General features: G+C 47.5%; 1 protein-coding gene across 1 annotated transcript in view; it reads left to right on the top strand.

The window, feature by feature from the left end:
- Positions 1 to 12425, top strand: part of LOC139382419 (seizure protein 6-like) — a 190273-nt gene that overhangs the window by 143510 nt on the left and 34338 nt on the right. Inside the window, exon 4 of the mRNA XM_071126458.1 lies at positions 4603 to 4795. Coding sequence (XP_070982559.1) covers positions 4603 to 4795 — 193 coding nt within the window. The remainder of the gene's footprint in view (positions 1 to 4602; positions 4796 to 12425) is intronic.

Here is a 12425-nt window from a genome sequence, read left to right as displayed (position 1 = left end):
ATGGAGGCATATCTCTGGGTTTTATATGAGAGTAAACTCAGTGAAGTGACATGGAGGCATATCTCTGGGTTTTATATGATAGTAAACTCAGTGAAGTGACATGGAGACATATCTCTGGGTTTTATATGTGAGTAAACTAAATGAAGTGACATGGAGACATATCTCTGGGTTTTATATGAGAGTAAACTCAATGAAGTGACATGGAGACATATCTCTGGGTTTTATATGAGAGTAAACTCAGTGAAGTGACATGGAGACATATCTCTGGGTTTTATATGTGAGTAAACTCAGTGAAGTGACATGGAGACATATCTCTGGGTTTTATATGTGAGTAAACTCAGTGAAGTGACATGGAGACATATCTCTGGGTTTTATATAAGAGTAAACTCAGTGAAGTGACATGGAGGCATATCTCTGGGTTTTATATGAGAGTAAACTCAGTGAAGTGACATGGAGGCATATCTCTGGGTTTTATATGAGAGTAAACTCAGTGAAGTGACATGGAGACATATCTCTGGGTTTTATATGTGAGTAAACTCAATGAAGTGACATGGAGACATATCTCTGGGTTTTATATGTGAGTAAACTCAGTGAAGTGACATAGAGTTATATCTCTGGGTTTTATATGAGAGTAAACTCAATGAAGTGACATGGAGACATATCTCTGGGTTTTATATGTGAGTAAACTCAGTGAAGTGACATGGAGGCATATCTCTGGGTTTTATATGAGAGTAAACTCAGTGAAGTGACATGGAGACATATCTCTGGGTTTTATATGTGAGTAAACTCAGTGAAGTGACATGGAGACATATCTCTGGGTTTTATATGTGAGTAAACTCAGTGAAGTGACATGGAGACATATCTCTGGGTTTTATATAAGAGTAAACTCAGTGAAGTGACATGGAGGCATATCTCTGGGTTTTATATGAGAGTAAACTCAGTGAAGTGACATGGAGGCATATGTCTTAGGTGGTTTTATATGTGAGTAAACTCAGTGAAGTGACATTGAGACATATCTCTGGGTTTTATATGAGAGTAAACTCAGTGAAGTGACATGGAGGCATATCTCTGTGTTTTATATGAGAGTAAACACAGTGAAGTGACATGGAGACATATCTCTGGGTTTTATGTGAGAGTAAACTCAGTGAAGTGACATGGAGGCATATCTCTGGGTTTTATATGAGAGTAAACTCAGTGAAGTGACATGGAGGCATATCTCTTAGGTGGTTTTATATGAGAGTAAACTCAGTGAAGTGACATTGAGACATATCTCTGGGTTTTATATGAGAGTAAACTCAGTGAAGTGACATGGAGACATATCTCTGTGTTTTATATGAGAGTAAACTCAGTGAAGTGACATGGAGACATATCTCTGGGTTTTATATGAGAGTAAACTCAGTGAAGTGACATGGAGACATATCTCTTAGGTGTTTTTATATGAGAGTAAACTCAGTGAAGTGACATTGAGACATATCTCTGGGTTTTATATGAGAGTAAACTCAGTGAAGTGACATTGAGACATATCTCTGGGTTTTATTTGAGAGTAAACTCAGTGAAGTGACATGGAGGCATATCTCTTAGTTGTTTTTATATGAGAGTAAACTCAGTGAAGTGACATTGAGACATATCTCTGGGTTTTATATGAGAGTAAACTCAGTGAAGTGACATGGAGACATATCTCTTAGGTGTTTTTATATGAGAGTAAACTCAGTGAAGTGACATGGAGACATATCTCTTAGGTGTTTTTATATGAGTAAACTCAGTGAAGTGACATTGAGACATATCTCTGGGTTTTATATGTGAGTAAACTCAGTGAAGTGACATGGAGACATATCTCTGGGTTTTATATGTGAGTAAACTCAGTGAAGTGACATGGAGACATATCTCTGGGTTTTATATGTGAGTAAACTCAGTGAAGTGACATGGAGGCATATCTCGGGGTTTTATATGAGAGTAAACTCAATGAAGTGACATGGAGACATATCTCTGGGTTTTATATGAGAGTAAACTCAATGAAATGACATGGAGACATATCTCTGGGTTTTATATGAGAGTAAACTCAGTGAAGTGACATGGAGACATATCTCTGGGTTTTATATGAGAGTAAACTCAGTGAAGGGACATGGAGGCATATCTCTGGGTTTTATATGTGAGTAAACTCAGTGAAGTGACATGGAGGCATATCTCTTAGGTGTTTTTATATGAGACTAAACTCAGTGAAGTGACAGGGAGGCATATCTCTGGGTTTTATATGTGAGTAAACTCAGTGAAGTGACATGGAGGCATATCTCTGGGTTTTATATGAGAGTAAACTCAGTGAAGTGACATGGAGACATATCTCTGGGTTTTATATGTGAGTAAACTCAGTGAAGTGACATTGAGACATATCTCTTAGGTGTTTTTATATGAGACTAAACTCAGTGAAGTGACATGGAGGCATATCTCTGGGTTTTTATATGAGAGTAAACTCAGTGAAGTGACATGGAGGCATATCTCTTAGGTGTTTTTATATGAGAGTAAACTCAGTGAAGTGACATGGAGACATATCTCTGGGTTTTTATATGAGAGTAAACTCAGTGAAGTGACATGGAGACATATCTCTTAGGTGTTTTTATATGAGACTAAACTCAGTAAAGTGACATTGAGACATATCTCTTAGGTGTTTTTATATGAGACTAAACTCAGTGAAGTGACATGGAGGCATATCTCTGGGTTTTATATGTGCGTAAACTCAGTGAAGTGACATTGAGACATATCTCTTAGGTGTTTTTATATGAGACTAAACTCAGTGAAGTGACATGGAGGCATATCTCTGGGTTTTTATATGAGACTAAAATCAGTGAAGTGACATGGAGGCATATCTCTGGGTTTTATATGAGAGTAAACTCAGTGAAGTGACATGGAGGCATATCTCTGGGTTTTATATGTGAGTAAACTCAGTGAAGTGATATTGAGACATATCTCTTAGGTGTTTTTATATGAGGCTAAACTCAGTGAAGTGACATGGAGGCATATCTCTGGGTTTTTATATGAGAGTAAACTCAGTGAAGTGAGATGGAGGCATATCTCTTAGGTGGTTTTATATGTGAGTAAACTCAGTGAAGTGACATTGAGACTTATCTCTGGGTTTTATATGAGAGTAAACTCAGTGAAGTGACATGGAGGCATATCTCTGGGTTTTATATGAGAGTAAACTCAGTGAAGTGACATGGAGGCATATCTCTTAGGTGTTTTTATATGAGAGTAAACTCAGTGAAGTGACATGGAGGCATATCTCTGGGTTTTATATGAGAGTAAACTCAGTGAAGTGACATTGAGACATATCTCTGGGTTTTATATGAGAGTAAACTCAGTGAAGTGACATGGAGGCATATCTCTGGGTTTTTATATGAGACTAAACTCAGTGAAGTGACATGGAGGCATATCTCTGGGTTTTATATGAGAGTAAACTCAGTGAAGTGACATGGAGGCATATCTCTGGGTTTTACATGTGAGTAAACTCAGTGAAGAGGCATGGAGGCATATCTCTGGGTTTTTATATGAGACTAAACTCAGTGAAGTGACATGGAGGCATATCTCTGGGTTTTATATGAGAGTAAACTCAGTGAAGTGACATGGAGGCATATCTCTGGGTTTTATATGTGAGTAAACTCAGTGAAGTGATATTGAGACATATCTCTTAGGTGTTTTTATATGAGGCTAAACTCAGTGAAGTGACATGGAGGCATATCTCTGGGTTTTTATATGAGAGTAAACTCAGTGAAGTGAGATGGAGGCATATCTCTTAGGTGGTTTTATATGTGAGTAAACTCAGTGAAGTGACATTGAGACTTATCTCTGGGTTTTATATGAGAGTAAACTCAGTGAATTGACATGGAGGCATATCTCTGGGTTTTATATGAGAGTAAACTCAGTGAAGTGACATGGAGGCATATCTCTTAGGTGTTTTTATATGAGAGTAAACTCAGTGAAGTGACATGGAGGCATATCTCTGGGTTTTATATGAGAGTAAACTCAGTGAAGTGACATTGAGACATATCTCTGGGTTTTATATGAGAGTAAACTCAGTGAAGTGACATGGAGGCATATCTCTGGGTTTTTATATGAGACTAAACTCAGTGAAGTGACATGGAGGCATATCTCTGGGTTTTATATGAGAGTAAACTCAGTGAAGTGACATGGAGGCATATCTCTGGGTTTTACATGTGAGTAAACTCAGTGAAGAGGCATGGAGGCATATCTCTGGGTTTTATATGAGAGTGAACTCAGTGAAGTGACATGGAGGCATATCTCTGGGTTTTATATGTGAGTAAACTCAGTGAAGTGACATGGAGGCATTTCTCTGGGTTTTATATGAGAGTAAACTCAGTGAAGTGACATTGAGACATATCTCTGGGTTTTATATGAGAGTAAACTCAGTGAAGTGACATGGAGGCATATCTCTTAGGTGCCATCGTATGATGGTAAAACCTCAGTGAAGGAGGCAGGCGGCTTCATCTGACCACATTTCTCTGTCACCCTGTTTACAAGTCTATGTACTTGTATGTATTTATGTGTGTCCTTTATTGAACTGGTCTCCTCTGTGTGTGTTTGTCCATGCAGGTGATGAATGTGAGCCTGTGGGAGGGGGAGCGGGTGACGTTTGAGGATGTGGGAGGAGGGGAGCCCTCTGTTCTGGCCAACGAGTCTATCCTGTTGAAGGGCCTGGTGGTACGCAGCTGGAGCAACCAGATCACCATCCACTTCCACAGCCAGAGACAGACCCAGCCTGGGTCCTTCCTGCTCAGATACCAAGGTAAGACCTGAGGGCAACCAAACGCTAAGCACTAGCACAACCACCAACCAAGCACCACACCACAGCACAGCACTAGACCATCAACCTAATCAAATACTACACAACAACAAACCAAGTTTCAGAATGTGAGTTGTAACCAATGTGAAGTGACAATATAGACAAGGCCTGAGAGGTTGATTTATCCTCTCCTCCAGCAGCCTCCTCCTGTACACTGGGGCTCACTCTCCTGTATACTGGGGCTCACTCTCCTGTAAACTGGGGCTCACCCTTCTGTACACTAGGGCTCACTCTCCTGTACACTGGGGCTCACCCTTCTGAACACTTGGGCTCACTCTCCTGTACACTGGGGCTCACTCTCCTGTACACTGGGGCTCACCCTTCTGTACACTGGGGCTCACCCTTCTGTACACTGGGGCTCACTCTCCTGTACACTGGGGCTCACTCTCCTGTACACTGGGGCTCACCCTTCTGTACACTGGGGCTCACCCTTCTGTACACTGGGGCTCACTCTCCTGTACACTGGGGCTCACCCTTCTGTACACTGGGGCTCACCCTCCTGTCCCCTGGGCTCACCCTTCTGTACACTGGGGCTCACCCTTCTGTACACTAGGGCTCACTCTCCTGTACACTGGGGCTCACCCTTCTGAACACTGGGGCTCACTCTCCTGTACACTGGGGCTCACTCTCCTGTACACTGGGGCTCACCCTTCTGTACACTGGGGCTCACCCTTCTGTACACTGGGGCTCACTCTCCTGTACACTGGGGCTCACCCTTCTGTACACTGGGGCTCACCCTTCTGTACACTGGGGCTCACTCTCCTGTACACTGGGGCTCACCCTTCTGTACACTGGGGCTCACCCTTCTGTACACTGGGGCTCACTCTCCTGTACACTGGGGCTCACCCTTCTGTACACTGGGGCTCACCCTTCTGTACACTGGGGCTCACCCTCCTGTCCTCTGGGCTCACCCTTCTGTACACAGGGGCTCACCCTTCTGTACACTGGGCTCACTCTCCTGTACACTGGGGCTCACCCTTCTGTGGGGCTCACACACTGGGGCTCACTCTCCTGTACACTGGGGCTCACCCTTCTGTACACTGGGGCTCACCCTTCTGTACACTGGGGCTCACACTCCTGTACACTGGGGCTCACCCTTCTGTACACTGGGGCTCACCCTTCTGTACACTGGGGCTCACTCTCCTGTACACTGGGGCTCACCCTTCTGTACACTGGGGCTCACCCTTCTGTACACTGGGGCTCACCCTCCTGTCCACTGGGCTCACCCTTCTGTACACTGGGGCTCACCCTTCTGTACACTGGGGCTCACCCTTCTGTACACTGGGGCTCACCCTTCTGTCCCCTGGGCTCACCCTTCTGTACACTGGGGCTCACCCTTCTGTACACTGGGGCTCACCCTCCTGTACACTGGGGCTCACTCTCCTGTACACTGGGGCTCACCCTTCTGTACACTGGGGCTCACCCTTCTGTACACTGGGGCTCACTCTCCTGTACACTGGGGCTCACCCTTCTGTACACTGGGGCTCACCCTTCTGTACACTGGGGCTCACTCTCCTGTACACTGGGGCTCACCCTTCTGTACACTGGGGCTCACCCTTCTGTACACTGGGGCTCACTCTCCTGTACACTGGGGCTCACCCTTCTGTACACTGGGGCTCACCCTTCTGTACACTGGGGCTCACCCTCCTGTCCTCTGGGCTCACCCTTCTGTACACAGGGGCTCACCCTTCTGTACACTAGGGCTCACTCTCCTGTACACTGGGGCTCACCCTTCTGAACACTGGGGCTCACTCTCCTGTACACTGGGGCTCACTCTCCTGTACACTGGGGCTCACCCTTCTGTACACTGGGGCTCACCCTTCTGTACACTGGGGCTCACTCTCCTGTACACTGGGGCTCACCCTTCTGTACACTGGGGCTCACCCTTCTGTACACTGGGGCTCACTCTCCTGTACACTGGGGCTCACCCTTCTGTACACTGGGGCTCACCCTTCTGTACACTGGGGCTCACCCTTCTGTACACTGGGGCTCACCCTGTACACTGGGGCTCACCCTTCTGTACACTGGGGCTCACCCTTCTGTACACTGGGGCTCACCCTTCTGTACACTGGGGCTCACCCTTCTGTACACTAGGGCTCACTGGGGGCTCACCCTTCTGTACACTGGGGCTCACTCTCCTGTACACTGGGGCTCACTCTCCTGTACACTAGGGCTCACTCTCCTGTACACTGGGGCTCACCCTTCTGTACACTAGGGCTCACTCTCCTGTACACTGGGGCTCACCCTTCTGAACACTGGGGCTCACACACTGGGGCTCACCCTTCTGTACACTGGGGCTCACCCTTCTGTACACTGGGGCTCACCCTTCTGTACACTGGAGCTCACCCTCCTGTACACTGGGGCTCACCCTCCTGTACACTGGGGCTCACCCTCCTGTCCCCTGGGCTCACTCTTCTGTACACTGGGGCTCACTCTCCTGTACACTGGGGCTCACCCTTCTGTACACTGGGGCTCACCCTTCTGTACACTGGGGCTCACTCTCCTGTACACTGGGGCTCACCCTTCTGAACACTGGGGCTCACTCTCCTGTACACTGGGGCTCACTCTCCTGTACACTGGGGCTCACCCTTCTGTACACTGGGACTCACCCTTCTGTACACTGGGGCTCACTCTCCTGTACACTGGGGCTCACCCTTCTGTACACTGGGGCTCACCCTTCTGTACACTGGGGCTCACTCTCCTGTACACTGAGGCTCACCCTTCTGTACACTGGGGCTCACCCTCCTGTCCCCTGGGCTCACCCTTCTGTACACTGGGGCTCACCCTTCTGTACACTAGGGCTCACTCTCCTGTACACTGGGGCTCACCCTTCTGTACACTGGGGCTCACTCTCCTGTACACTGGGGCTCACTCTCCTGTACACTAGGGCTCACTCTCCTGTACACTGGGGCTCACCCTTCTGTACACTAGGGCTCACTCTCCTGTACACTGGGGCTCACCCTTCTGAACACTGGGGCTCACTCTCCTGTACACTGGGGCTCACCCTTCTGTACACTGGGGCTCACCCTTCTGTACACTGGGGCTCACTCTCCTGTACACTGGGGCTCACCCTTCTGTACACTCTGGCTCACCCTTCTGTACACTGGGGCTCACTCTCCTGTACACTGGGGCTCACCCTTCTGTACACTGGGGCTCACCCTTCTGTACACTGGGGCTCACCCTCCTGTCCCCTGGGCTCACCCTTCTGCACACTGGGGCTCACCCTTCTGTACCCTGGGGCTCACCCTTCTGTACACTGGGGCTCACCCTTCTGTACACTGGGGCTCACCCTTCTGTACACTGGGGCTCACCCTCCTGTACACTAGGGCTCACCCTTCTGTACACTGGGGCTCACCCTTCTGTACACTGGGGCTCACCCTTCTGTACACTGGGGCTCACCCTTCTGTACACTGGGGCTCACCCTTCTGTACACTGGGGCTCACCCTTCTGTACACTGGGCTCACTCTCCTGTACACTGGGGCTCACCCTTCTGTACACTGGGGCTCACCCTTCTGTACACTAGGGCTCACTCTCCTGTACACTGGGGCTCACCCTTCTGTACACTGGGGCTCACTCTCCTGTACACTGGGGCTCACTCTCCTGTACACTAGGGCTCACTCTCCTGTACACTGGGGCTCACCCTTCTGTACACTAGGGCTCACTCTCCTGTACACTGGGGCTCACCCTTCTGAACACTGGGGCTCACTCTCCTGTACACTGGGGCTCACCCTTCTGTACACTGGGGCTCACCCTTCTGTACACTGGGGCTCACTCTCCTGTACACTGGGGCTCACCCTTCTGTACACTCTGGCTCACCCTTCTGTACACTGGGGCTCACTCTCCTGTACACTGGGGCTCACCCTTCTGTACACTGGGGCTCACCCTTCTGTACACTGGGGCTCACCCTCCTGTCCCCTGGGCTCACACTGGGGCTCACCCTTCTGTACACTGGGGCTCACCCTTCTGTACACTGGGGCTCACCCTGTACACTGGGGCTCACCCTCCTGTACACTGGGGCTCACCCTTCTGTACACTGGGGCTCACTCTCCTGGGGCTCACCCTTCTGTACACTGGGGCTCACCCTTCTGTACACTGGGGCTCACCCTTCTGTACACTGGGGCTCACCCTTCTGTACACTGGGGCTCACCCTCCTGTACACTAGGGCTCACCCTTCTGTACACTGGGGCTCACCCTTCTGTACACTGGGGCTCACCCTTCTGTACACTGGGGCTCACCCTTCTGTACACTGGGGCTCACCCTTCTGTACACTGGGGCTCACCCTTCTGTACACTGGGCTCACCCTTCTGTACACTGGGGCTCACCCTTCTGTACACTGGGGCTCACCTTTCTGTACACTGGTGCTCACCCTTCTGTACACTGGGGCTCACCCTTCTGTACACTGGGGCTCACCCTCCTGTTATCCCTTGTCAACATAATGTGCTCATGTTAGCCACAAAATAACACCGCTGTCAATTGGCAGTATAATCAGTTGCTGTGATGATGCTCTTCTAATTGTCATTGTCAGAAGGAGACTGCATGCAGTTATGAGCCCTGTTGCTTACACATTGTGGTGAAATAGAAAAGCAACTTTACAAATATTTTTTTTCAGATTCTTTTGTTTTTGTGAGTTAATGAACTGCGGCAGGTTTGTAAATGAGTAGTGCCATTCCGAACAATGCCTAGATTACCGGTTGAATAAGAATTGCATTTCCCGCTCACCCATCCCTCTCTGAATCATGCTATGCCCCCCCCCCCCCTCTTCTCTCTCTCCTTCTCTCGTTTCCTCTCTCTCTCTCCTTTGCGAGTTGTGTGGGTGGTATTCACCACCCAGTGAGGGGGACCTTCATGGCTTTCTGTGGCAGGCTTCTGCTGCTCTATTAAATAGCATGGCAATCATATGGCAGGGCACGGCGCAGCGCCACCGATAATAACTTTCTGCTTCTTTACAAAACTTCCAATTACCTGACACAGTGGTCCCCCCCACCCCATCCCCCCACACCCTCCTCTGCTCGACCTGATATTCCCTGAGCAGCGCGTCGTGCTGATCTGGGCTGGCTATATGAGGGTGGCCTCTAACTATTTTCCCCTGTCTGTGACATACAGTATGGTGCATTCTGTAGCAGACAGAAATAAAATAACTTAGGGGAGAATAATTTGATGACATCTGGTATGTTCATAGAGGGAATCTCTCTTTCTTTTTCTTTTTCTCTGACTCTTTATCTCCCTCTCGCTCTCTTCCGCTCTCTCACTCCCTCCCTTCCTCGCTCTCGCTCAATGTTAATAATAAAAAAATTGGTTCTCGGGGCATGCTGAGTAATTAGCATATAATGGGGTCACCTTAATCACAAGTGCATTAAATCTCAATGAAACACTGCCTGGAAACAAATTGACTTCCCATTAGAATACATCAAATTTAAGTTATGGATCCATAAATCAAGTAGTCATCTTTCTGCGTGCCTCTGGCAGAATGAGAGTTATCCTACACTAAGACAGTGCTTGGTTAGGGGAATTGTTTGCTCAAATACCAATATTCATGATTTTCCACTTACTTTGGCCTTTGCAGTTTTTTTATTTTGGTATAGGCTGCCTATACAAGCTCTGAAATCAAAACATTGCTCTTCTAATGGCTTTGGAGTCACTTTGAGGACATCATCATGCTTTTAAGAGCATACTACAATGTTCCCTGTTCGTTTCCATACATTTCTAATCCAAGGAGGCTCTTGATTTGTACAGAAAGATATGTAATTTGATATTTAACACTTAAACACCAACGTCTATGTTAATAACATTTCATCTCAAAGTAAGATAAAGTCTGAATATCTGCCAGGTGACATAAGCAGGAGAGGGAGAGTGGTAACATGTTCATTTATACACCATGACAGTTTTACGTGTATTGAGATGATTGCTCTGATATTACAATCTCTTTGCTCTGCAAAGCACCTTGTCTCGTAATGAGGTGTGGAGAATGTGATCAGACAACCAGTGAGCAGGAGACTGATTTGTTTTAAAGATGGAAACCAGGCTAGTGTCTGTGATTAAATCATGAATCATCATCATCTCCTCTGCCTGAGGTGACCGGTAATGAATTCAATACTGTCTTAATAGATCATTCCTGGAGGAAGATTGATCAAACAGTGAATTTGAGGGAACTAAAGAGCGAGTTGTGTTGATCATTGTGGGTGCTATGAACATTTGCTCAGTATTTATGAAGCACGCATATGTAAATGAGTTCTGTATTGATATTTTTCATTTAAATCAACTGGCCTAGGATAATTGTAATGCTTGCTCTCCTGTCTTGTCTTGTCTATTTGCTATCACCATTTTGAGTACCTTAAATACTTCTCTCTCTGTCTCTCTCGCTCTCTTCATGTAGTTTGCTCTACATCATCATACATCGTTAGAGCTGTATGTTAGTCATCTAGTGTAGCAGGCCAGTTCTGAGCACCCATTACTGGCACAGTGTACTGTGGCTCTATTGGCATGGAAACACTGATGGTTATCAAAGCTTCAGCCCATCTCCCATTTGGCCAGCAGTCATAAGAACAGTAATTACCTGTGGATACATTTTAAGCAGCAGGTAATGATATGGTAATATCACCATCATCTATCAGTAGAGATAGTCTTTATTTACCAGCTGCTCTGGGAGAAAGATCAATGAAACAAGAGGAAAACAAGAATCAAGTGGAGGAAAACACTCTCCACACAGATTTGGGATAAAAGTTGGTGATGAAGACCTTGTTCCAACACCTCCGCTTGGCAGCTGTTTAGTAACAGCCTTTCAAGGACTTGGGAGAAAGTGTGAAACTCAGCACGAAACCTTCCCAACACTTGTTTCCCTTCTTTGTCTCCTTTTATTCATAACCACTATCTGAGAGTATTGGGGCATTATCATCATCATTGACATCAAGTTACTTGCCTGGTATTTAGAAGTTAGACACCTAAGAAAGTTAGAGAGGGAGAGAGAGAGATGAAGAAGGAGAAGAGCGAGAGGGAGAGAGAGAGAGAGTGAATGTGTATGTGAGTGCCATGCGTGTATACACATACACAAGTTAAAGTGGAGGGCAGTCAGCAGAAACATGTCCCTTCCCAGGCTCCCCTCACATCTGGTGAAGTCTCACTACTGACAGTCACATCTGTCTGTGTCGTCCCCTCGACCCAGAGCTCCACAGGCTTCCTGCCCCCTGGGGTACCACTCCAGCTCCAAGGGCTTCCTGCCCCCTCAATACCACTCCAGCTCCAAGGGCTTCCTGCCCCCTCAATACAACTCCAGCTCCAAGGACTTCCTGCCCCCTGGGGTACCACTCCAGCTCCAAGGGCTTCCTGCCCCCTCAATACCACTCCAGCTCCAAGGGCTTCCTGTCCCCTCAATACCACTCCTGCTCCAAGGGCTTCCTGCCCCCTCAATACAACTCCAGCACCTCAGGCTTCCTGCCCCCTGGGGTACAACTCCAGTTCCATGCCGCTCTCTGTCCCCTGGGTTACAACTCCAGCTCCACGGCGCTCTCTGTCCCCTGGGGTACAACTCCAGTTCCATGCCGCTCTCTGTCCTCTGGGGTACAACTCCAGTTCCATG

This window comes from Oncorhynchus clarkii, chromosome 24 (genome assembly GCF_045791955.1).
Source record: "Oncorhynchus clarkii lewisi isolate Uvic-CL-2024 chromosome 24, UVic_Ocla_1.0, whole genome shotgun sequence".
NCBI lineage: Eukaryota > Metazoa > Chordata > Actinopteri > Salmoniformes > Salmonidae > Oncorhynchus > Oncorhynchus clarkii.
The sequence above is the reverse complement of the archived record's forward strand: the minus strand, read 5'-3'. Positions and strand labels throughout refer to the sequence as shown.